The 26,354-nt window shown below is 38.5% G+C and overlaps 1 protein-coding gene across 4 annotated transcripts in view; it reads left to right on the forward strand.

The window, feature by feature from the left end:
- RSF1 (remodeling and spacing factor 1) overlaps positions 1-23,601 on the forward strand; it is a 151,990-nt gene extending 128,389 nt beyond the window's left edge. For all 4 annotated transcript variants that reach the window (XM_021926346.2, XM_021926347.2, XM_021926348.2 and 1 more), the window contains 7 exons: positions 3,077-3,131; positions 4,415-4,524; positions 10,231-10,298; positions 11,381-11,588; positions 13,106-13,326; positions 16,477-16,665; positions 21,056-23,601. In XM_021926346.2, coding sequence (XP_021782038.2) covers positions 3,077-3,131; positions 4,415-4,524; positions 10,231-10,298; positions 11,381-11,588; positions 13,106-13,326; positions 16,477-16,665; positions 21,056-21,630 — 1,426 coding nt within the window. In that variant the 3' untranslated portion in view covers positions 21,631-23,601. The remainder of the gene's footprint in view (positions 1-3,076; positions 3,132-4,414; positions 4,525-10,230; positions 10,299-11,380; positions 11,589-13,105; positions 13,327-16,476; positions 16,666-21,055) is intronic.
- The last annotated feature ends 2,753 nt before the right edge of the window (positions 23,602-26,354 follow it).

A 26,354-nucleotide genomic window follows, 5' to 3' on the forward strand; every position in this document is an offset into this window, starting at 1 on the left:
AGTTCAGGTGCAGTGGTGAAGTCTCAGCTCACTGCAACTTCCACCTCATGGGCTCAAGCAATTCTCCTGCCTCAGCCTCCCGAGTAGCTGGGATTGCAGGCATGCACCACAATGCCCAGCTAATTTTTGTATTTTTAGTAGAGATGGGGATTTCACCATGTTGGCCAGGCTGGTCTTGAACTCCTGACCTCAAGTGATCTACCTACTTTGGCCTCGCGAAGTGCTGGGATTACAGTCATGAGCCACTACTCCCAGCTGAGAATGTATTCTTTCTAAAAGCCAAGAATGTAAACCACTAAGAATGTCTTATCTGCTTATTCTTTGGAGCCCTTTGATGCATATACCATTTATATGTGTAAAAGCCTGGTGAAAACTTTTGACAACAGCCTTATATACTATGGGATATGCCATTGCAATTACTAAATATTTTGATTTTTAGAAATTGATGTTTTAAAGTATGCCACAATATTTGTTTATATTACTGTCTCCAATTTCCTAGTTCCTTTACTTTCTCTCCTACTCTAGGTAATCCTCTTTTTTTAAATGGCATCTTTTTTATTTTTTGGAGACAGAGCCTCGCTTTGTCATCCAGGCTAGAGTGCAGTGGTGCTATCACTGCAACCTCTGCCTCCCACCTTCAAGCGATCCTCCCACCTCAGCCTCCTGAGTAGCTTGGACCACAGGCACACACCACATGCCTGACTAATTTTTGTATTTTTTTAGTACAGATAGGGTTTTGCCATGTTGGCCAGGTTGGTCTTGAACACCTAGCCTCAAGTGATCTGCCCACCTTGGCCTCCCAAAACTATGGGTTTACAGGCGTGAGCTACCACACCCAGCTTTAAATGTCATCCTTTAAGAGGACATCTGTAATTATGATTTTATATCACATTCTAAGTTCTCAGATTGTGTATAGAAAGGAGAGGAAAGTTACTGTTACAGGAAGACCAGTCTGACACAGAGCTGGTTAACCAATTGTTGTTGGTGTTTGCTGATTCTCCCTAATAATCTGGATAACAAAGCTGTTGCTGTTTATAGTTCCTAGAATGCTTGTATGTGTGTGTGTGCATGTATACACACACGTATATATGAATCTTAGGAGCTCTAAACAGCAAAATACGTGTTTCTAAAATAAATACTAGCTGTAAATTCTAGCCATCGTCGTTCAGTTTTCTAAAGTAAGCACTTATATTCACTTCTAAAAAATCTGTGAAATAACTTATTTAGCATTCATCCTAGCAGCTTAGAGCCGTACTTACTCCCTGTGTCGTAATACAAGAGCATTTTACTCCCTATTTACTCCCTAAGCAACCCCTGTTTATGCATTCATTCAACATTTAAGCAACATGTATTGGGTACCTACTTTATGCCAATGAGTGTAATCAAATGAGGAAGTATATAATGTGGTCTTTACCTTAGAGGTCTCTACAGTCTTGTGGAAAAGAGGGATGGATGTACATTTCAGTGAGTATTTAGTGGCTAACAAGCAACTGTCTACAGACCTGATGGTGTGATGCTCTGTGATGTTTTAGAAGTCCACTGAATGATTTTTAAACATACTGGTTTTAATAGCATCACAATCTATCTCTAAAAAGACCATGAATATTCTTGTTAGAAGGGCACTAAAGGCTGCACTCTAAAAGACCTAGCCAGCTGGATACATTAATATCCTTATATAAGGAACATTACAAGCAGAGGGAGACAGAATGGTTACTATTTCAGTTCAGTTCAATTTAACATACAGAGGCATGTCAGAGCTCAGCTGTCCTTGAATTGGATTAACTTTCAGAGAACCAGGGAAAACACCTGCATTTTTTTTTTTTTTTTAATAAGAGACAGGGTCTCACTCTTGATACCCAGGCTGGAGTGCAGTGGCATGATCAAAACTCACTGCAACCTCAAACTCCTGAGTCCAAGTAATCTTCCCATCTCAGCCTTCTGAGTAACTGGGACAATAGGTGTGTGCCACCATACCTGGCCAATTTTTATTTTTTTAATTTTTATAGAAACAGGCGTCTCACTATGTTGCCCAGCTGGTCTTGAATTCCTAGTGTCAAGGGACCTTGTGCCTCGGATTACAGGCATGAGCCACCACACCCAGCCATCCTGCTGTTTTTTAATATATAATTTAATTAAAATCAGCAAAGGTTTGTTTCTTGGAAATGAAACTATGGAGATGTCATTGGCTCAAGTCTTCATTTCCTGGCTATAGTTATCTTCAGTTATGGCCTTCTAGAGCAGAGCTATATGTCTGCATTGCTTTCTTCTCTTTCAACAGGAAGGAATGAATGGTCTCAGTGTCATTCACTGGGACCTTGATAAGATTTTGTTTACATAATTTTTATAGCAATATTTATTACCATGAGATTATAAATGTTAATACATACACCCGAAATATTACTAAAAACTTTCTCCAGCATAACAAAGGTCTAATTTGTCTAATCAAAGGTGGCTTTCCATCTAAGCATATCAACTCGTCATAGCATAACTCTTTATGAAGTTGCTTGTCTTATTTCAGTTATAGGTTTTATTTGACCAGTGTAAGTCAAGATATTGTTATATTGTTATCTTAACCCTAGGAAATGTTGAGCTCCCCACACATACTAATACTATATTAAAGTTTTATACTTAATAGCTAACATGGGCCAGGAGCAGTGGTCACGCCTATAAGCCCAGCACTTTGAGAGGCCAAGGTGGGTGGAATTTGAGACCAGGAATTTTGAGACCAGCCTGGCCAACATGGCAAAACCCCATCTCTACTAAAAATACAAAAATTATCTGGTGTGGTGGCGCTCACCTGTAATCCCAGCTACTTGGGAGGCTGAGGCAGGAGAATCACTTGAACCTGGGAAGTGGCGGTTGCAGTGAGCTGAGATTGCACCACCGCACTCCAGCCTGGGCAAGAAAGTGAGACCTTGTCTCTAAATAAATAAGTAAATAATAGCTAACATTTCTGTGACTTACCCTCTGCTATTAACATGAAATTGTAATTTTAACATTGTGTGTATTCGTGATGTTTATGTAACAATTTTATTTTCAGCAAATCTCATGTATTTTGTTTGTTTTTCACCTAAAGAAAAGAACGCTTGGTGTATGTCGGTATCAGTATTGAAAACATCATTCCTCCACAAGTAAGTTTCTGATTTGTAATATTTTTAAATGGGAGATTGTCATAATGCTCTAAAATTTTACCCACCTTATGTAATGTTAGTGGTTTTATTTATTTACTTTGAGAAGGAGTTTCATTCTTGTCATCCAGACTGGAGTGCAATGGCACGTAATCTCTGCTCACTGCAGTGTCTGCCTCCTGGGTTCAAGCAATTCTCCTGCCTCAGCCTCCTGAGTAGCCAGGATTACAGGTGTCCGCCACCACACCTGGCTAATTTTTGTATTTTTAGTAGAGACAGGAGTTCACCATGTTGGCCAGGCTGGTCTTGAACTCCTGACATCAGGTGATCCGCCCGTCTCAGTCTCCCAAAGTGCTGGGATTATAGGGGTGAGCCACTGTGCCTGGACGGTGGTTTTAAATCTATGATATACTAGTATTAAAAATGGAAATTTAAGACCTTTGAGAAATCACCCATAATCCCTCATGATTGAAATTTTATGTATGCAGGTGACTCCAAAATGTGATATCACATCTAAACTAAACTTAACGGCTTTTACCTTTGGAGTATGTTTCCTGTTTTTACACTGAACTTTATAGTGTGTTGTTAGCTTGTTTTGCATGCTGTTTATGTAAAATGACTAAACAATAGTTAGGAGAGATTTGATTTTTAATTTTTACTTTGGGGATTGTTGAAAACTTCAGTTTGTATTGTTCATCACAGTTTGGGATTTTTGAAGGATTACCTTTGTTTTGCATTTATTAGTCTAATTTATAACTTAAGGTGTATATATCATGAGTGAAAGTGCATATAATGTGGTTTTGTAATTTACATAGTTTGTAAATTTTTGTAATTTGTAAAAATGTGTATAAGTAATTTCATTCCGGCTTAATTAAATCACAAGCTTAAATGGCCTGTCAAGTTATTTCCTTGAGTAGCAACCCCTTTCTTCTAAATCTTTCATTCGGGCAGCATACCTGTTGAACATCTTCTGTTGCAAGTTTATTTGTTAAAAGATGTATCAGTGGAAAAAATTCATCATGACTGTTTTAAAACAAGTACTGGTTGTAAACTCACAAAAGCATAAGAATTTTAATACAGAAGGATTTCATCCTTTAATCACCAGCATTCTTTTTAATCTGTATACTCGATGTTGCCATGTTTATTCACTTCTAGAGGGAGTCATCTCGAACTTTTTCAGACCTTTCACATGTGCTACCTAGATGGAGATTACAAAACTGTTTATCCCAAGGAACTTTGTTCTGTCATAAGGAATAACCTCAATGCTTATTATCGTATTTTTTAAGGAGCCGGACTTTTCTGAAGATCAAGAAGAAAAGAAAAAAGATTCCAAAAAATCCAAAGCAAACTTGCTTGAAAGGAGGTCAACAAGAACAAGGAAATGTATAAGTTACAGGTATGAAATGTGTGGAAATGTCTACAGTGAAAGAGGATTTATTTTGCAAGTACACAGCATGATCCAGAAGTATATGCTTTTCCTATCATGCTGATTATTAGCAGTTGTATATATGTATTTCTTGCCTTCTATCTTTAGTCATATAATTTTTTTTCTTTTTTTCTTTTTTTTTTTTTTTTGAGACTGAGTCTCGCTCTTGTTGCCTAGACTGAAGTGCAATGGCACGATCTCAGCTCAGTTCAAGTGATTCCCCTGCCTCAGCCTCCCAAATAGCTGGGCTTACAGGTGCCCACCACCACGCCCGGGTAATTTCTTTTGTATTTTTCATAGAGATGGGTTTCACCATGTTGGCCAGGCTGATCTCGAACGCCTGACCTCAGGTGATTTGCCCTCCTCAGCCTCCCAAAGTGCTGAGATTATAGCTGTGAGCTACCACGCCCAGCCTAGTCATAGAATTTTAGAGCAGAGTGATCTTTTCCAAATGTAAATCTGTTCATGTCATCCTCTTTTGCTTTAATATAGTTTTTCAGATTTCCATAGCTCTTGGGATAAGGATTGTTCCTTTTTTTTTTTTTTTTCCCGAGGTGGAGTCTTGCCTTGCCACCAGGCTGGAGTACAGTGGCGCCATCTCCGCTCACTGCAACCTCCACCTCTCGGGTTCAAGCAATTCTCGTGCCTCAGCCTCCCAAGTAGCTGGGACTACAGGCGCCCGCCACCACGCCCAGCTAAATTTTGTATTTTTAGTAGAGATGAGGTTTCACCATGTTGGCCAGGATGGTCTCAATCTCTTGACCTTGTAATCCACCTGCTTCAGCCTCCCAAAGTGCTGGGATTACAGGCGTGAGCCACCACACCTGGCCAAGCATTGATACTTTTAACAAGGCCAGTAAGGCACTGCATAGTCTCATCTCTACTTCCATCTCCAACTCTGTCTTATCACATTTTCCCTTACACTCTCTGCATTTGCTGCATCTCCTTTTAGTCCCTTTGTACATACTGTTTACCTGCACTTTCCTTTTCAGTTTTAGCTTGTTAACCTCCTCTATGTGAAATCCCCCCATTATGTGCCTTCATAGCAACCAGTTCTTTTCCCTGAAAGCACTTATAATTGTAATGAGTGTGGTTGTGATGACTTACTAACATTTTTCATCATCGCTAGATTGTTAGCATGAAGGTAAGGACTATGTCTCTTTTACATGGACTTGTGTCCCCTATACCTAGCATAGTGCTGACAGATAATTAATGCTTCGTTAGTACCTAGTGAAAGAATCAGTAAATATTACCTGGTTTACCTTTTAACACCAAAGACACCAGAAAAGGAAATTTTTCCATGGTCATTGTTAGTAGCTAATCCTAGAAACCTTATCTTCTAAAACCCTATCTTCCAGTCTAGTGTTCTTTCCACTAAATCATGCTGTCTCATTCAAATAATAATTTATGTTAGTTATTTTAGATCATTTTTCAGCCTACAGCTTCTAAAATCTGGGATAACACCAAAGCAGTTTTTTAACTTGAATAACTGGAAATGGAAAAGGAAAACAGTGGATTTTATAAAACTCTTAACTTTGAACTTGCTTCTTATTTATAAACTTACATCAGTAATCATGGAGGAATTTGCCTCTATTGTTAGTGTTAAAACTTTATAAAAATATGGGAGAATCAGTTAGGGTAAAATCTCATATACACGGGAATAGTGCCCATCCTAGTCTTTAAAAAAACACTTCAAAAAATAAAAAGTATTCTTCTATATGTATGAAGTCAAAGCTGACAGATGGAAAGTGCAAATGTAAAGTCAGTTCTGCTGCAACATAACATGTATTTTTAAAAATCACCATGCTGTGCAAAATTATACAGGAAAAACCTTAGGGATTATGGAAAATATGGGGTTAGAGACATACATTAAAGACTTCATTGGCAATGCATTAAAAAAGATAGGAATATACTAAAAATGAGAGCACCATTTGACATATGTTAAATAAGTAAGAAATACATAAATACTACATTAACTATGGCGTTTTATACTGAGAAAAGACCTGAAGCTTGTCTGTGGAAGCAGAGAATTGCAGTTTGTAAATTATGATGTGGTGGCAGAAGGAGGTTTATCTGAAATCAGAAAAGTATAACATCACATGCAAAAGGCTATAGTTTATAACACATACTGAACTGATGTTACTGGTAGATGTCTTGGGTATGTGTGTTTTGTATATTGCTGTGCAACTCAGTTCAGCTAGGTGCAGTTTTCTGCGTTCACCTAGCGTTTCTCACAAATGAAATTGCACATAAATTGGCTGGGCATGGTGGCTTACACTTGAAATCCCAGTACTTTGGGAGACTGAGGCAGGAGGATCATTTCAGTCCAGAAGTTCAAGACCATCCTGGGCATCATAGACTCTGTAAGAGAGAGGATGGCGGGGAGGAGGGAAGGAAAGGAAGGGAAGAAAGAAGGGGAGGAAGGAAATTGCACATAAGCATGTACGAATGAAATACATATCATGTTTGAGTTGTTTTGTAATATGTCAGTCATTTTGGAACTAGGTAGAGTATAAAATAAATGCATTACATAATACATTTTATACGAAAAAACATAGTTTACCCTAAATTCCTATTTTACTCGTATATAATTTTAGAGCTTAAAGGGATAATCTGTGTTAATCCACCATCACAGATGAGACAACCAAGACCAAGGGAATATAGATACATGGAGTGTTGTGTTCAGAAATCTTTTATCTGATTATCTTTTATCTGCATCTGGGATATAAATCAAGACTGTTTAGTTGCATTAAAAATGACTTAGATTATCATTAAGGCAAGAGTGGAATGTTTCATTCTTTCTGAAATAGTTTCAGATACCTGAAGTTCTGATGGTCTTTGATTTTAGCAAACAAATTTCTCAGTAAGAAAGTAGTCACTCAAAGAAATAGGTTATTATGCGACCTTACAGCTGCACCCTATCCTCAGGACAAACGCTGTTTTCAGTTAACTTTGCATCTGGCATCTGGCTTTATCTGTATCTGCTATTCTACCCTAATGAATGGATGTGCTGAGTTTTACTTTCTCAGAACTTAAGAAAAATCCGCACTACAGCTACCAGAATGTTTCTCAAAATATGCAGTTGTGAAAAATTGGAAATAAACTGTTTTGACTAAATATGGTACATGTGTAAGATGAGATACTATGCAGCCAGTAAAAATTACATTGTAAAAGAAGAGCTCTCCATCTGAAATTTATGAGTCCTTTGAAATTATATATTCTAACTATGAAGGCCGGATATTTAGTCTAGAGATGGGGTCTTGTTATGTTGCCTAGACTGGACTCCCAACTCGTGGGCTCAAGCCATCCAACTGCCTCAGACACCCAAGTAGTTGGGACTATGGACTCAAGCCATCCTACTGGCTCGACCTCCCAAGTAGCTGGGACTATGGGTGTATACAACCACTCCCAGCCTCCAGCTTTTAGTCTTTTTTTCTTTTTTTGAGACAGGGTTTCACTCTGTTGCACAGACTGGAGTGCAGTGGCATGATCACAGCTCACTGCAGCCTGGAACTCCTATGCACAAGCAGTCCTATTGCCTCAGCTTCCCAAAGTGCTAGGACTACAGGCACACATCACCATACCTGGCTAATGTTTTTAATTTTTAATTTTTGTAGATAACAGGGTCTCACCATATAGCTCAGACTGGTCTCAACCTCCTGGGCTCAAGTTATACTCCTGCCTCAGCCTACCAAGAGTGCTGAGCCACTGCACCCAGCCCCAGCTTTTAATTTTGATGCTGTTGTTAATCCATTGTATGCTTGTAATCTCACCCTCTTCAATATAATATACTCTGGTGATGGAAGTGTTCTATTTCTTTGATGTCTGATACAGTGGCCGTAGCCATATATGACTATTAAATACTTGAATTATATCTAATGAGGAACAGAATTTTAAATTTTAATGAATTTAAATATAAATAGCCACACATGGCTAGTAATTACCATTTTTAGCATAGTTTTAAACAAGTTACTTCGTAACTTGTTTTGAGATTTGGCTGAGCCCTGAAGTAAAAGGCATTTTATATGTGAAGAAATCTTAGGAATCCTTTAGTCTTGATCCTTTTCTTTAAGTCAAGGTAAACAGCTTCAAGAAGTACTTTTACCTAGTTCTAAAATTTTAACCTTTCATGTATGAATTTTAGTAATAATATAATTTTCAATAGCAGTAATAATATAGCCCTATTATTGGGACTTTTTTTTTTTTTGAGACAGGGTCTCACTCTGTCCCCCAGGCTGGAGTGCAATGGTGCAATCTTGGCTTACTGCATCCCCTGCCTCTTGGGCTCAAGCAATCCTCTTGTCTCGGCCCCTCAAGTAGCTGGAACTACAGGCACACACCACACACTCAGCTAATTTTTTGTATTCTTTATAGAGACGGGGGTTCACCATGTTGCCCAGGCTGGTCTTGAACTCCTGGGCTCAAGTGATCTACCTGCCTTGGCCTCCCAGAGTGTTGAGATTACAAATGTAAACCACTGTGCCTAGACATATTATTAGGAATTAATAGTATTTATGGATCTGTAATTTTATTTTACTTACTTTGCCATGTGATTTGTATAATTAGGAGTTGGCAAATTATGGCCTGTGGGCCCAATTCAGCTCACTTCTAGTTTTTGTACAACGTGACCTCAAAGTGGTTTTTATAAATGCTTGAAAAAAAGGATCAAAAGAAAAATAATATCCTGTGAAAATTATATGGAAATTACCTATAATTCAAATTTTAATGCTCATAAAGTTTTATTGAAACACATCTGTATCATTTACTTACATGTTGTCTGTAGCTGCTTTGCACTACAGTAGCAGAGTTGAGTAGTTACAACAGAGACTGCATTGTCTGAAAAGCCTAAAATATTTATCATCTGGCCCTTTATAAAAATTTTTGCTGACGTTGTCTCAGTCCAATTTGACTGCTATCAGAAAGTAACCGTAAACTGGATAACCTATAATCGACAGAAATTTATTTCTCACGGTTCTAGAAGCTAGGGAGTCCAAGGTCAAGGCACTGGCAGGTATGGTGTCTGGTGAGGGCCTGCTTTCTGGTTCATAGATGGCACCTTCTAGGGTGTTCTTAATCACAGAAGGGATGAGGGGACTCTTTAGGGTAGACCTAATGCCTAGTGAAGGCCTTCTCCTTCGTAGATGGCCATCTTCTCACTGTAACCCCATATGGTGGAAGAAACAAAGGGTCTCTCTCTGGCTTCTTTTATATGGGCACTAATCTTATACATGAGGGCTCTGCCAAAGACCCCACCTCCTAATACCATCACCTTGAGATTTATTATTTCAACATGTGAATTTTGAGGGGACATAAACAATCAGACAGTAACAGACATCTGCTAAAGGTAATCTTTAAAAATAAAAGGCCGCTGGGTGCGGTGGCCCACACCTGTAATCCCAGCACTTGGATCACGAGGTCAAGAGATGCAGACCATTCTGGCCAAATGGTGAAACCCCGTCTCTACTAAAAGTACAAAAATTAGCTAGGTGTGGTGGCACATGCCTGTAGTCGCAGGTACTCGGGAGGCAGAGGTTACAATGAACCGAGATGGTGCCACTGCACTCCAGCCTGGCGACAGAGCAATACTCCATCTCAAAAATAAATAAATAAATAAAAATAATTAAACCAAAAAAAAAGCCAGGACAGGCTATAATGTGATCATTGTATATATTTTAGATTTGATGAGTTTGATGAAGCAATTGATGAAGCTATTGAAGATGATATCAAAGAGGCCGATGGAGGAGGTATGTGTTTGTCATTCTCTCTTCTTCATAGAACTCTGCCAAGAAGTTCATTCAGGTGTCAAATTAGGGCAGTGAGCATATTTTTTTATTCTCTTTCCCAGTGTGTATTATGATTAGTACTGATGTTAGTTGTCTCAGATTTAGAGTAATTTTTGGACACGATGTCAGTGTATAGACTCAGATCTTACTAATTACTTTTAAAGCAGTTTTGTTTTACAACCTGATATAACATTGATGTTCCTACATAGGTTAAAAAATTTACTTCTGATTCCATATAGAAAACTGAGGAAACTTTTGTGTTGTCTTTGAGACTACGAAGTCTCAACAATTACGGATAATCAGAACCAAAATAATTTAAACCAAAATTTAAGTTAACCTATTAAAAATTGGTTTCTTAGTTTCATAGTCTTTAGTAAGTGGCATTAAAATAGAAGAACTTGAAGGTAATTTAATTAAAGCACTATTAGCCAATGCTCCAATATGGAACATTCTGGTTTCTACGTAGTTATTACGAAAACTCTGGAAAAGATTGATAAGTAGGTCGTTTAAGGCTTTTCCAGAAATGTTTGTCTTGTTTACATCTTTGCTGCTGAATTCTCACTTTTTCTGTCCTGCAAACACTGTTTTGAAAAACTCTATTGGCCTCTTTCTAAAGCCTTGTCCAAAAGACAGCTTTCAAGAAGAGATTCTTGAGTGACTGCTCATAGGTATGAGGTTTCTTTTTTGGGTGATGAAAATGTTCTGGAGTGAGTTAGTGGTGATGGTTGCACAGCTTTGTGACTATACTGAAAACCTCTGAATCGCACACTTTAAGAGGGTGAATATTATGGTGTGTGAATTATATAAAAATTTAAAAAACAAGAGGTTCCCTACGTAGTAAACTTCTATTCAGTAGGATAAACGAATGCGAAAACTCTGAGACCTCTGTCAGCTGAAGTCATGAGAAAACTGCGTATTTGTAGGAAGAAAATAAAGAAATGAAGAGCTACTAAGCATGAATAAGGACTGTCTCTAGAAATTAAAGGTAAGCTTTTAATAAACACATATTTTTCTCTCCCTGAACTTCCCTCCTCCAAACTCAGGAGTTGGCCGAGGAAAAGATATCTCCACCATCACAGGTCATCGTGGGAAAGACATCTCTACTATTTTGGATGAAGAAAGAAAAGAAAATAAACGACCCCAGAGGGCAGCTGCTGCTCGAAGGAAGAAACGCCGGCGGTTAAACGATCTGGACAGTGACAGCAACCTGGATGAAGAAGAGAGCGAGGACGAATTCAAGATCAGTGATGGGTGCGTGGTCTCCCATTAGACCCCAATCCCTAGATACCAGCAGGAACAGGACTGGGCTAGCAGAGAGGCTTGCCCGTGCCGTGATGAGGGTTTTCTTCTTCATGTCCATAGACTAGCTCTGTTTATTTTCAGGATATTTAAAGCAGATTCGAGAATACTAATTTTGGCCCATTTTTAAAATTTAGAACATAAAATAGATTTATGGTTGTTTAACATTCAAAATTATATTTAAATTTTACTGACTGCAATTAAACTTTGATTTGTCAAGAGCTTTCTCTGTACCTCTGTGCCACCTTCTGCCAGGTCTGTGAGGGGTTTCCAGTCCTATGTGAAAAATAAATAAGTAATTAGATATTATCCTCTCATGACTCATAGGAGTTGGACTTGGGACAGGTAATCCAGTATAGAAGATCAAGAAAGGCTTCTTTGCAGAGTTGAAATTGAAACAATATTGCAGAGTTTCTCCTTTCAGATTATTAGAAGAGGAAACAAGCATATAAACCACAAAAAAAAGTCATTCTGCATAACTGCTACTAAAATACAGGGAAAGATAAATTAGGGTACAGAGGAAAGTTGGCTTAAAGTAAAAGTAAAGCTTGATCTTAAATTTGAAGAATAAATATTTGGAATCAACAAGTGTGGGACTAAAAGCAGGATAAGATAAAGGTATTATAAGCATAGAAGTTTTATGTCCAAGACAGCAAGCCATAAAATGTCATGGAATGTTTGGGAAACTCCTGTTGGCTCAGGATAGCAGGAATAAGGGGATGAAGTAGAGAGTGCCCTGCTGGAGATGTGGCGAAATGATAAAAAGAACCAGATTAGGGAGTGTTTTATTAGTCATGCATAAGTGTTTTGACTTATCCTGAAAATTATACAAAACCAGTGAAGGGTTTTAAACACAAAATTAATATGAGATTTATGCTTCAGAAAGATTCATCCTGGCATTCATTTGGAGAATAGATTGAGGGGAAATGAGACCAGATATTAGAGAAACTATTTGTGGAGTTGCTTTTGTAGTTTAGGTGAGTATGAAAAGCTGAAAACAGAAGAGATCAGGTTTGAGAGATTATCTTTTAAGAGGTAGACTCTAGAGAAATTAGTAATTGATTAGATATGATCAATGAAAAGGGGAAAGTTAGGATAAATACCACGTTTCTGGTTGGAGTTACTGGATGAGTGATGGCGCCAAATACCAGGCCAGGGAACAGAAGAGAGAAGTAGATTGGGAAATAATGAATTCACTTTTGAATATGTTGAATTTAACATGGGGGACATCTCAAGAGGTCAAACCAGTACAGAAATCAACATTAATTCATCTTTACAACCCCTCCTAAGAGGATAGGGGGCACAACATTTTCCCCATTTTATAAATAGGGCATTTGATACAATTATCTGGATATGTTGCACTATACTTAATGATTCACTGGGCTCACTAGAATTTGAACTTAGTACTCTTAAAAAATGGGTTCACTCTTCTAAATACTATTGTATTTTATCTGATTTCTCTTGGACAGATCTCAAGATGAATTTGTTGTGTCTGATGAAAACCCAGATGAAAGTGAAGAAGATCCACCATCTAATGATGACAGTGACACTGACTTTTGTAGCCGTAGACTGAGGCGACACCCCTCTCGGCCAATGAGGCAGAGCAGGCGTTTGCGAAGAAAGACCCCAAAGAAAAAGTATTCCGATGATGATGAAGAGGAGGAATCTGAGGAGAATAGTAGAGACTCTGGTAAAAATAATCTGTATCCATATGATACCTCAGCTCAACAAATTCTTTTTTTTTTTTTTTCCTGTTGCTCATGCTGGAGTGCAATGGCACCATCTCGGCTCACCGCAACCTCTGCGTCCCGGGTTCAAGCGATTCTCCTGCCTCAGCTTCCCAAGTAGCTGGGATTACAGGCATGCACACCATGACCAGCTAATTTTGTATTTAGAAACGGAGTTTCTCCATGTTGGCCAGGCTGGTCTCAAACTCCCGACCTCAGGTGATCTGCCCGCCTCGGCCTCCCAAAGTGCTGGGATTGTAGGCACAAGCCAGCACACTGGCCAGCTCAACAAATTCTTATGACTTCTGGAGTTAAGAGTTCTTAAAATTCTGTTCCTAAGACTTATTTCTGACTAAATTTTTCTCATAGAAAGCACATCTGAGAAAATACGTACAGATTGATATGTTAACTTCATATCAGATGCCTAGTAGGATTGTGATGACTCCTTGGTGTCAAATGTTTCCATGCCTAAACCTTCACCTTCATAGGGTTTCTTGGAAATCATTTTCAATAAACCGTGAACATTTCCATCAGATGCCCAGCTGTTGGAGAGAGAAGAATATAAGTTAACTCACATTTAGACCACAGTCAGTGTTGAATAGTTTTTACAGGTTAACAGTAGTTGGTGGTGTTATAGAGTATGCTTATCCTTATTAAGTGAGTAAATAGAGGCTCAACCACTAAAAGAAATGCGTGCTGATCTTACTGGAGCACGCATTTACTTACTGGATAGGTGTCATCTTACTGGAGAAGAACCATAGATATGAGTGTCAGACTCTGGCCATCTTTGTGGGGGTTTTTTGGTTTTATTTATCTTCTTTCCTAAACTGTCTAAATAAGTGATGATAATATCATGCAGCTTTGTCAGTGATTATTTCTTAAGAACAAGGACATTTTCTTACATAACCACAGTGCAGTTACCAAATTCAGATATTTTAACATTGATATAATGCTATTACCTAATTAACAGTACACATTCAAATTTTTATCAAGTATCTCCGTATTATTCTTTATATCTTTTTATTTTCCTAACCCAGGATCCATTCCAGGGCTACGTGTTTATTCACATCTCTTTAGTCTCTATTAATCTGGAATGTTCCTCAAATTTTGTCTCATCGATCTTGATATTTTTAAAGAGTACATACTAGTTGTTTTGTAAGATGTTTCTCAGTTTGGATTTCTTTTGTTTCCTTGTAATAAGATTCAGATTACGCATGTATAGCAGGAATAGCACAGAGAATGTTGCATCTTCTGAGTCTCTTTATTATTTTTCCTTATAATTAATAAGTAATTTGTGGGAATTTGAGACTATTTAAATATCCTGTTCCTTATATTTCACCTACTAGTTTTAGTTTCTGTGGATAATTCTAACTCTGTCATGTCTGTTATATTTATTTATTGTTGTTCTGTAAGGAAGAACAATTCCCTTCTCCTCCGTATGTTTATTTATTTATGTCAATGTATACTCATGGATTCTTATTCTGATCAGTGGATACACTACATTCCCATCACTATTTAGGGTCCATTTGTCCGAAATTTGGCCAATGAGAACCACTTCAACCTATTGGCAAGCTATTTTAAAATGTTTGAAATCCATGAAAGAATAACAAGCTTGAATGTAGTACTTTGGTGGAATTTAACATTCTGAAAAACAGCGGTGACATAATGCAATAGCCTCACTCTGGTTTATTGATCAGAGATGACAAGAACAATGCTATTTAGCAGTGCTTTGCAAGTTTAGGTCTGTGTACTTTATTTAGCAGGTTTGTATTCTTTATGGAGAAAAGTCAAAAATCTAACTTGAGTTCTATATTTATGTGGAACAGATTCATGAGTTTTCTTTGGTTAGAGGGCTTAACCTCTGCAATACATTATGACTATAGCCACATGTCGAACAGCAGATTATCAGGAGGCAGATTTGTGGTAGCCATCTACCAAGAAGAGCAGTCATGGCAACTGTGTACCTGACCAGGTAGCTGTAGGTCAGTTGCAATAAGGGCTATTTCTAAAAAAGTATAAAACATTTAGGCCGGGCGTGGTGGCTCACACCTGTAATCCCAGCAATTTGGGAGGCCGAGGCAGGCAGACCACTTGAGGTCAGGAGTTCAAGACCAGCCTGGCCAACATGGCAAAACCCCATCTCTACTAAAAATATAAAAATTAGCTGGGTGTGGTAGCGGGTACCTGTAGTCCCAGCTACTTGGGAGGCTGAGGCAGGAGAATGGCTTGAACCCGGGAGGTGGAGGTTGCAGTGAGCCAAGATCACGCCACTACACTCTAGCCTGGGCGACATAGTGAGACTCTGTCTCAAAAACAAACAAAAAAGGATAAAACATTTTCTAATCTTGAGGATTCACTGCTAAGAGTATACATTGTGAGGTTTGGCATTAAAAACCCCCACAGATTGACTCATTCTTTTTTTTTTTTTTTTTTTTTTTTTTTTTCAAGTGAGACTTAAAGGCCAGGCATGTTAAATCTCAACGCTTTGGTAGGTAGCCAGGCGTAGTAGTGCGTGCCTGTGATCCTAGCTCTAGCTACTGGGGCGGCTGAGGCCAGAGGATCTCTTGAGCCCGGGAGGTTGAAGCTGTAGTCAGCTGCGTTCATGCCACTGCACTCCAGCCTGTGTGACAGTGAGATACTCTCTCAAATAAAATGAGACTTACAAAAGTTACTGTTCACTTAAAAATATTTATGACTGGGCCGGGCGCGGTGGCTCAAGCCTGTAATCCCAGCACTTTGGGAGGCCGAGACGGGCGGATCACGAGGTCAGGAGATCGAGACCATCCTGGCTAACACGGTGAAACCCCGTCTCTACTAAAAATACAAGAAAATTAGCCGGGCGAGGTGGTGGGTGCCTGTAGTCCCAGCTACTTGGGAGGCTGAGGCAGGAGAATGGCGTGAACCCGGGGGGGCGGAGCTTGCAGTGAGCCGAGATCGCGCCACTGCACTCCAGCCTGGGGCACAGAGCAAGACTCCGTCTCAAAAAAAAAAAAAAAAAAAAAATATTTATGACTGAACTCTGCTTAGTAGCTTTTCATTTTTATAACCTAAGCTACATTTCTACTTAATAGACTTAAATTTTGTACTTTTTTCTTCCTTTTTTTTTTAAATAGAAAGTGACTTCAGTGATGATTTTAGTGATGATTTTGTAGAAACTCGGCGAAGGCGGTCAAGGAGAAATCAGAAAAGACAAATTAACTACAAAGAAGACTCGGAAAGTGACGGTTCCCAGAAGAGTTTACGACGTGGTAAAGAAATAAGGCGAGTTCACAAGCGAAGACTTTCCAGCTCAGAGAGTGAAGGTAAGGCATAGGTCTCCTACGTATAGAAGTTTGGACAAGGCAAAATAGACATTATAAAGTGAACTCAGGATTGTGATTCTGTACCATTCTTTAAAATTCATGTAACCAGGCCGGGCGTGGTGGCTTATGCCTGTAATCCCAGCAGTTTGGTAGGCCAGGGCAGGCAAATCTCTTGAGGCCAGGAGCTCAAGACCAGCCTGTCCAACATGGTGAGACCTTGTCTCTACTAAAAATTAAAAAATTAGCCTGTGTGGTGATTTGCATCTGTAATCTTAGCTACTCAGGAGGTTGAGGCAGGAGAACTGCTTGAACCTGGGAGGCAGAGGTTGCAGTGAGCCAAGATCGCACCACTGCATTCTACCCTGGGTGACAGAGCAAGACTGTGTCTCAAAAGAAAAAAAATTCATATAACCAATAGTATATTTGAGATAAAACCTATAATTTTGTGCATATTATAGTTTAAATAAAGGATACTTGATAAGAGGCTAATTTTTAAGATCTCCATTGTAGTTAAAATTTTCATTGAAACTAGAAAAATCTCAGAAAATTGTGATCAAAATTTATTCTGCTTCTTTTTTTTACTCCCTTATTCATGGCCCTCATTTTGAAATAACCTCTTAGGTCCTCAATAGCCAAAAGGTTTCAAATAAAAGTGCCTACTGTCTCTTTCCACCTTTACTATGATTTTCATTGGAAACTGTTTTATTTCCTAATAGCTATAGCTGTGCCCCCTACCAGTAGTACAAGACAAGCTCTAAAATATGAATTTCTGACATCCATTTAGTCTTTTTTATTTTATTATTTATTTTTTTTTTTTGAGACAGAGTCTCAAAAAAACCTCCCAATAGCCAGGATTTTAGGCTCAGCCTCCCAATAGCTAGGATTTTAGGCATGCGCCACCACGCCTGGCTAATTTTTGTATTTTTAGTAGAGACGGGGTTTCACCGTGTTGACCAGGCTAGTCTCAAACTCCTGACCTCAGGTAATCCGCCCGCCTCAGCCTCCCAAAGTGCTGCGATTACAGGCCTGAGCCACCGCATCCAGCTTTATGGCCTGTTTTGAAGATTGTTTTGCTTTCATAGATTAAACATGAATTTAAGTTTGAGCCCAAGACAAAAGAGAAAGGGGAAAAAAATGTTTGGATGTGAAATGCTAAAGAAGGGAGGTGAACATCTTTTTTGAATGTGTACTTACCTTCATGTGTTACAGAGACAAACATAAATGCATTAGTTAAGCCGTTAAATATGAATATTTATTAAACTAGACCCTATTCCAAGCACTGGCATATAACAGCAGACAAAATAGTTCTTATGAAACTCTTATTTTAGTTGGGAAGAAAGCGACAATAAACAAGATAGATAAGTAGAATATATGATATATTAGAGATGAGTGCTGTGGAAAAAAATAAAGGAGAAAAGGGGGTTGGGAAAGTAGTTGAATTTCAGATAATATACTAAGGAAATCCTCACTAAGAAAACATTTGAGTGAAGACCTGAAAGAAATGTTGTGTGTGAGTCATGCAGTTATCTAAAAGAAGAATGGTACAGGCAGATGGAACAATAAGTATGAAGTCCTTGAGATATGTTTGTGCTTGTCATGTTCAGCAAACAGAAGGGAGTGCAGGGTTGTTGGAGCAGAGTGAGTGAAGGCAAACATAATGAGATGAAGCAAAGAGGTCAGTGGGGACCAGTCAGCAAACGACAGCCCACCTGCTTACATAAATAAAAAAGCAAGGTTTTGTTTTTGTTTTTGAAACAGAGGCTCACCCTGGCTGGTGTTCAGTGGCATAATCACAGCTCACCATAGCCTCAATCTGCTGTGCTCAAGCAGTCTACCCTCCTCAGCCTCCCAAGTGGCTAGAAGTGGCATAAGCCACCACACTGTGCTAATTTTTAATTTTTTTTTTTTTAATAGAGATGAGATCTTGCAGTGTTGCCCTGGCTGGCCTTAAACTCCTGGCCTCAAGTGATCCACCCCCCACCTTGGCCCCCCACAGTGTTAGGATTACAGGTGTAAGCCACTGCACCCTACCCCGTAATACAATTTTTATTGGAAGACTACCATGCCCGCTTGTTTACATATTGTCTATTGCCTGCTTTCTCAAAAAGCTGAGTTGTTGTGACTGAGAGTATAGGGCCTGCCTCTTATATAAAAGATGTGCTAATCTCTGATGATAAATAATGCCATGCAGTTTAACTTTCTGCAGTGATTATATATGTGCTGATGGTTACAATAGCCACTAGCCTTCATATGGCTTGAGCACTTGAAATGTGGCTAGAGTGACCATGGAACTGAATTTTAATTTTTATTTAATTTTAACTAATTTAAATTTAAAATAACCACATGTGACTAGTGTTTACCATATTAGGTAACACAGAGTAGGGTATTGTATGGACTTTGGATTTTTATTTCGTGTGAGGTGAGAAACATTTGGGCCAAAGCACAGATGAGTATTGAAAAGCAGATGAGGAGGAAGAGGAAGAGGAAAGCAAACCATCCCACATTTTGAGCAAAGGAGTGATGTGATCTGACTTAGGTTTTAATTTGCTGTGGTAGCTGTGTTATGAATAGATTGAAGGGGGCCAGGGCAGAAGCTAGAAGACCCATTGGGAAGTTATTGTAATAGTCCAGGTGAGAGATGATGGAGGGTAGAACTGGGTCAGTAGCAGTAAAGGGGCGAAAGCAGTCACATTAGGGGTATGTTTTAAAGTGAGACCAAAAGGATTTACTGTTGGGTTGGGTGAGAGAAAGAAAATAATCAAGGATGACTGAGAAATTGGAGGAGCAATTGTGAAAAACTAAGATGGTAGAGACCAAAGTGCTGCAGGATTAAGGAGAAAATTTAGGAGCCCAGTTTGAGACACGTCATTTGAAATGCCTGCTTAGAGATACCCAAGCCTAGATGTCAAGTAGGCAGTTTGATACACTAGTCTGGAATTCAGTGGTTGCCTAAAATAAATATGAAAGCCGTTAGCATATAGATGGCATGCCAAGTTGTGAGACTAGGTGAGCTCTTCTAAAATGGAAGTAGAGTCATCTTCAGTATCCACTGGGGATTAGTTTCAGGATCCCCGCAGATAACAAAATCCTTGGATTTATAAGTCCCTCACATAAAATGGTGTCATATTTGCATATAACCTACCCATATCCTCCATATACTTTAATCTCTAGAATATTTAAAATACCTGATACAATGTAAATGCTATATAATTGTTATACTGTATTGTTTAGTGAATGACAAGAAAAAAGTCTATGTATGTTCAGTTCAGACACTACCATCTATTTTTTTCCTGAATATTTTCCATCTGCAGTTGGTTAAATTCATGGATAGGGAGGCCCAACTGTATAGACAAAGAAGAGAAGACAATTAAGGCTACCAAGGGTGTCTGATAACTAAGATGAGAATTGGCACAGTGTTTAAGATGTACAGAGTTGGGTGTCCAGTTTAAATCTTTCCTTATCAGCATGTTGACATGATAACCTAATTTGTGTACTAGTGGGAAGGAGTTTCTTAGTTTGTAACTAACCTATCTTCATTTAATTCAAGCATTATCAGACATCTTCCCCAAGAAATCTGCTGTTGGCCAGGCACAGTGGCTCTCACGCCTGTAATCCCAGCACTTTGGGAGGCCAAGGTGGGCAGATCACTTGAGGCCAGGAGTTCGAGACCAGTCTGGCCAACATGGTGAAACCCCGTCTCTACTAAAAATGTAAAGAAATTAGCTGGATGTGGCAGCACATACGCCTGTAATCACAGCTCCTCGGGAGGCTGAGGCAGGAGAATTGCTGGAACCTGGGAGGCAGCGGTTGCAGTCAGCCGAGTTTGCGCCACTATGCTCCAGCCTGGGAGACAGAGTGAGACTCCGTCTCAAAAAATAAAGTAGACCAGGTGCGGTGGCTCACGCCTGTAATCCCAGTACTTTGGGAGGCCAAGGCAGATGGATCACAAAGTCAGGAGTTCGAGACCAGCCTGGCTAACATAGTGAAACCCCGTCTCTACTAAAAATACAAAAAGTTAGCCTGGTGTGGTGGCAGGCACCTGTAATCCCAGCTACTCGGGAGGCTGAGGCAGGAGAATGGCTTGAACCCGGGAGGTGGAGGTTGCAGTGAGCCAAGATCACGCCATTGTACTCTAGCCTGGGCGACAGTGTGAGACTTGGTCTCAAAAAAAAAAGAGAAAATATTCTCTAAAATCATAAATAAAGTATACCATGAATCATATTGGGCACTGTTATGGGACTGAGGAGAGAAATCAGGCCAATTATTGAAAGGACATTTTTATGTACAAGCAATTCTGAAAGCAGGACGTGGTGAATATGGGGAGGAAAAGGAGAATTAAATTCGTTTATGGTTACCCATGCCAATGGCTTAAATGTGCTGTTTATTCTAGAGAGCTATTTGTCCAAGAACTCTGAAGATGACGAGCTAGCTAAAGAATCAAAGCGGTCAGTTCGAAAGCGGGGCCGAAGCACAGATGAGTATTCAGAAGCAGATGAGGAGGAGGAGGAAGAGGAAGGCAAACCATCCCGCAAACGGCTACACCGGATTGAGACGGATGAGGAGGAGAGTTGTGACAATGCTCATGGAGATGCAAATCAGCCTGCCCATGACAGCCAGCCTAGGGTCCTGCCCTCAGAACAAGAGAGCACCAAGAAGCCCTACCGGATAGAAAGTGATGAGGAAGAGGACTTTGAAAATGTAGGCAAAGTGGGGAGCCCATTGGACTATAGCTTAGTGGACTTACCTTCAACCAATGGACAGAGTCCTGGCAAAGCCATTGAGAACTTGATTGGCAAGCCTACTGAGAAGTCTCAGACCCCCAAGGACAACAGCACAGCCAGTGCAAGCCTCGCCTCCAATGGGACAAGTGGTGGGCAGGAGGCAGGAGCACCAGAAGAGGAGGAAGATGAGCTTTTGAGAGTGACTGACCTTGTTGATTACGTCTGTAACAGTGAACAGTTATAAGACTTTTTTTCCATTTTTGTGCTAATTTATTCCACGGTAGCTCTCACACCAGCGGGCCAGTTATTAAAAGCTGTTTAATTTTTCCTAGAAAACTCCACTACAGAATGACTTTTTAGAAGAAAAATTTCAACAAATCCTGAAGTCTTTCTGTGAAGTGACCAGTTTTGAACTTTGAAGACAAATAATTGCTGTAAATTCCTTTTGATTTTCTTTTTCCAGGTTCATGGTCCTTGGTAATTTCATTCATGGAAAAAAATCTTATTATAATAACAACAAAGATTTGTATATTTTTGACTTTATATTTCCTGAGCTCTCCTGACTTTGTGAAAAAGGGTGGATGAGAATGCATTCCGAATCTGTGAGGGCCCAAAACAGAATTTAGGGGTGGGAGAAAGCACTTGTGCTTTAGCTTTTTCATATTAAATATATATTATATTTAAACATTCATGGCATAGATGATGATTTACAGACAATTTAAAAGTTCAAGTCTGTACTGTTACAGTTTGAGAATTGTAGATAACATCATACATAAGTCATTTAGTAACAGCCTTTGTGAAATCAACTTGTTTACTATTGGAGATAACCACACTTAATAAAGAAGAGACAGTGAAAGTACCATCATAATTAACCTAAATTTCTGTTATAGCAGAGTTTCTTGTTTTAAAAAAAATAAAATCATCTGAAAAGCATTTGTATAGTAAAATGTATAATGAAGCTTTGCCAACCAGACTGTGCTAGCAACACATTTTTTTAAATAGCTTTATGCAGTGGTAATAAGATGGCCTCAAATATATTATGTCTGATGGAGAGTTATTAGTGAAATGGATGTGGTCTTTGTTAAGGCCTGGGTAGACCGTAAACTTTGCCAATAGTATAACTCTTGTCTTCTGGCCACTTGATGTTTAAATATCTGAAATATCATTTTGAAAAAAATACATCTATATATAACATACATGAAGAGATGCTAAGCTGACAGTGATATTTTAGCACATTTGAAGACTGGGAAGAGATTTTCAGGTGAATTTTAACTGGTCTACTCTTGCCCTTAGTATCTACTTCAAATTGAAGTCTACAAACAAAGCAGTTCCTTTGGGAGGTTTTTAGTTTGAGTTTTAGCATGTGTGCGTATGTGTGTGTGTGCGTGTGCGTATGTGTGTGTGTTGGAATTTCCTATCTGCCTGGATATATTAGCAGAGTTTGAATGTAGTTTTGGCCTTTGGCCGTTAGACTTCTATTAAAATTCATTAATAGTCATACAACCAACATAGAGTTGAATGAGAACTGCCGATGTAATTAATAGGCATGACATCCATTTCAAACATCTCAACACTTTAAAGAAAAGCCCTTTATTTAAAAAAAAGAAAGGGTTTTTAACTAAATACCTAACATGTAATTGACACTAAAATATGAACTTTGTCTTATTTAGTTTCTGTTATAGCTGTAAAACTTCAGGCAGAGCCATAACATTGTACAGAGTGTAGCACTTGTGATTAAACCTAGCCTGTTAAATCCTGAAACCTTCAACCATTACTTCTGTGAATACTTTTGCCCTGGGATTTGGGTTTTTCTGTTCCAGTGTTGTGTCTGTTGCCGGCAATGGACACACCATATCTGCTGCTGGCCCAAGGAACGTCATTAATTTTTCTTTCCAAATTAAGTATTATGTGCTAGTCAGTATATAGTAAAGCACTTCTCTTTTTTATTACTAAAAAGCTGGCATTAGATTTGCATTATAAATACCTCTCTAGGAACCTTATACTCCTTTTCCTTCTTCAACAGGTATTGCCCTTAAATCTTATCTTTTGGCCTTGAAAGTTTATAGCTGTTGTTTTTCGGTTGTTTGTTGTTTTGTTTTGTTTCACTTTAGTTCTGTAGTACCTGCCCATTAATATTTTTGCTTTGATTCTAGCAATGTGTATGTATCTGTAAAAAAATAAAATAATGAAAGCAGCCTAAAAATAGGATGCACCAATAGCGTGTGGTTCCAAGTAAGTTGTGATTTTTATTTTGAGACAGTGTTCCACTGGAAGGGAAGGAAGGCTTACATTCACAGACGGTAAAGCAGGACTGTGGAAGGAGCTGCATTCACTTACAGTCTCCTTTCCAGCTAGGTTTGTTTTATTTATTTGCAAGTCAGCTAAGAATTGACCTTTTAAACTATCTAAAACAGGCCAGCAATATAAAGATTTCTACCAGTGCAAGGTAAGTGGTTTGAATGTACAGGTGCCCTTTCCTGCCACCCAGTCTCACCCCACCATTTTAGTCCTGCAACTGGGTAAAGCCACTATTGTGTGGAAACTCTCCCATGTGCCCTGTCTCTACCTCTGGACACACCAGCTCCTCCTTCCACCTATTAGTTCTATTCCTCAGTTAAGCCAAGTGATCAGAAGTAGTATTAAATGGGTAGATAATTTTAACAGGATGCCTAATGTGAAATAAGGAGTTATTTTTACTCTTCTTCTATAGAAAGCCTAAGGTAATTTTTACCATCGCAAAGGCTGAGTATTCCATTTAGCAAATGTCCCACTGACACGGGTTTGGAGACCACTTGTGCTGCCTGATGTTTACCAAACTTGAGTAAGTGTTTGTCAACTTGATAGTGAACGTACTCCTTCTCACCTTATATTTTGATTAAATCAATTAACTATAGGTCATCTACCAAGAATGTAATCTAAACAGTTGATAAAACATTATTATGCAGATTGATTATTATTAAATTTTGAGCAGTGCAAAAACAGTTCTGCTGCTTGGAGTTCAAATTCAGTCCCTCAAAGAGTTTATGATCACTGAAGTACACTCTGAAGGTATCCTGAAGAAGTTAAAAAAAAAAATTTAGAAAACGAAATGTTCTGTATACAAAGACAATACAGTCCCTACGAACTGCAGAAAGTATAGGAAAGCAATAATTGATCTAGAGTTTAGACAGTCTTGGATCTTTTTTAGAGCACTAACCATGGATTTAGACTCAATAGCTGCTACATAGTAGAGCCCTTTAATAATTTAATCCCCCCTTTTTGAAATACAAGCTGGACTCCCAAACTCTAGACTGTAGCAAATGTATTAAAGGGAGATGTAGATTAATATTCAGTATATTTAGTTTGCAATTTCTGTAAAGGTCTGAAAACTAGTCAGCTTTTCACAAAGCAGAAACTTTGAACTGAAATATATGTGAAAATGACTCAGACTGAAAACATTTTGGTTTTGTACATCAGTGCTGATAAAATAGTGTTTAGTGTAAAGCATTTTCCATCATTGGCACATTACTGCAAAATGATGGCAGAGATATTTTCAAGAATGTACATCAAGTTGTATTTCCTCGACATCCTTTTTTCAATTGTTCAAGGTTACAGATTCAGAGGATAAAGGGGAGTTTCATTTAGAATAAATTCATGTCTACTGGTAATCTATATAAAAGTGACCTGCCCAAGAACCAAAAACTTCAAATGCTAATGAAGCTTTTGAAAATTTTTAAACAAATTAATTTTAAAAGGGTGTTACACATATCCAGTTTTTACTTTTTGGTTGATGAAATGCATCCCATAATATATATTTGAGCAAAGTACATACATTAAGAAAAACATGGACATTTACTTGTTTAACTTAATAGTCAAAATGATGAGGAAATGTTAGCTGTTTTTAAGTGGGATTGATGGAATGTCCTTTGTCACAAGGAATGCCTTTTTAGCTTGTTTGTGGGCATAAGAGATGTTAACCATTCGCTAGTTCTACCACACAACTGTAAAGAACCTAATGAATCTACAAGTTTAATATTCAGAAAAAGCTAGGAACTCCGCTCTTCACTAACACAGTGGAACAGGTCCATTATTCAAGGTGATGCCTCACAGCTATAGAAAAACTATTCAGAGACCTAGAGTTAAATGGTACATGTGTATTTGTTTGTGTGCGCACACGCACACACTTCAGATAAGTATCAGAAGAAATAAAAATGAATCCATCATTAACTATTGAAAGAAATAAGATGGCTGCATTGCAACAGATATAATTATAAATATCATTTAATTACAGAAAATCTAGGCAACAGTTTCTCCTGATGTTTGACAGTCTCAAAATATCTTCCTTGTTCTCCAAGAAGCAGAGAATGCCAAGGCTGCATATCTGCTGTAATCTACCTAGCCCTCTTCTGCTTAATATGATGCATTATTGAATCTTCTTAGATTAAAATCCATTCCTATTTTATCTACCTTTCCCAAAGTATGTACCTGTAAACCTACCTTGGAAGTGGCAAGTTAACTGATTTTTTTGTGTCGTTTTTATGCCAATCCTTAAGGTCAAAGCCTTTTGCTATCAATGTATTTAAACTGAGTTGCTATGTGTTCACTTAATTTGTTTTCAAAATATTTTGCTCCAACTTAAATTATCTTTTAACATCTTTTGAGTGCCAAGAATTGCTAAGTAACTGTAATATGTTGAACAGAGTAATTCCCAAGTAAGCAAGGAGGTCATAAGCCAAAATTTAATGAACTTAGTATATAACCACTTTAGATTATACACTCACCACTTTTTGTATTCATTCATGCAAACCCTCCTGGAAGTCAATTAGAATAGGATCCCATTTGTGGACTTTTTTTCCTCCTTTTGGACACCTGAGCACAATTTTTTCTTTTCATTTCATATTTATACCACTTTGGAAAATTCATTAAACCCAATTCTGGCACATTGTAATGTTTTCAGTTAATGAAGATGTTATTTTTATTTTAATAACT

The sequence above is a fragment of the Papio anubis genome, chromosome 12 (genome assembly GCF_008728515.1).
Source record: "Papio anubis isolate 15944 chromosome 12, Panubis1.0, whole genome shotgun sequence".
In the NCBI taxonomy this organism is placed as follows: domain Eukaryota; kingdom Metazoa; phylum Chordata; class Mammalia; order Primates; family Cercopithecidae; genus Papio; species Papio anubis.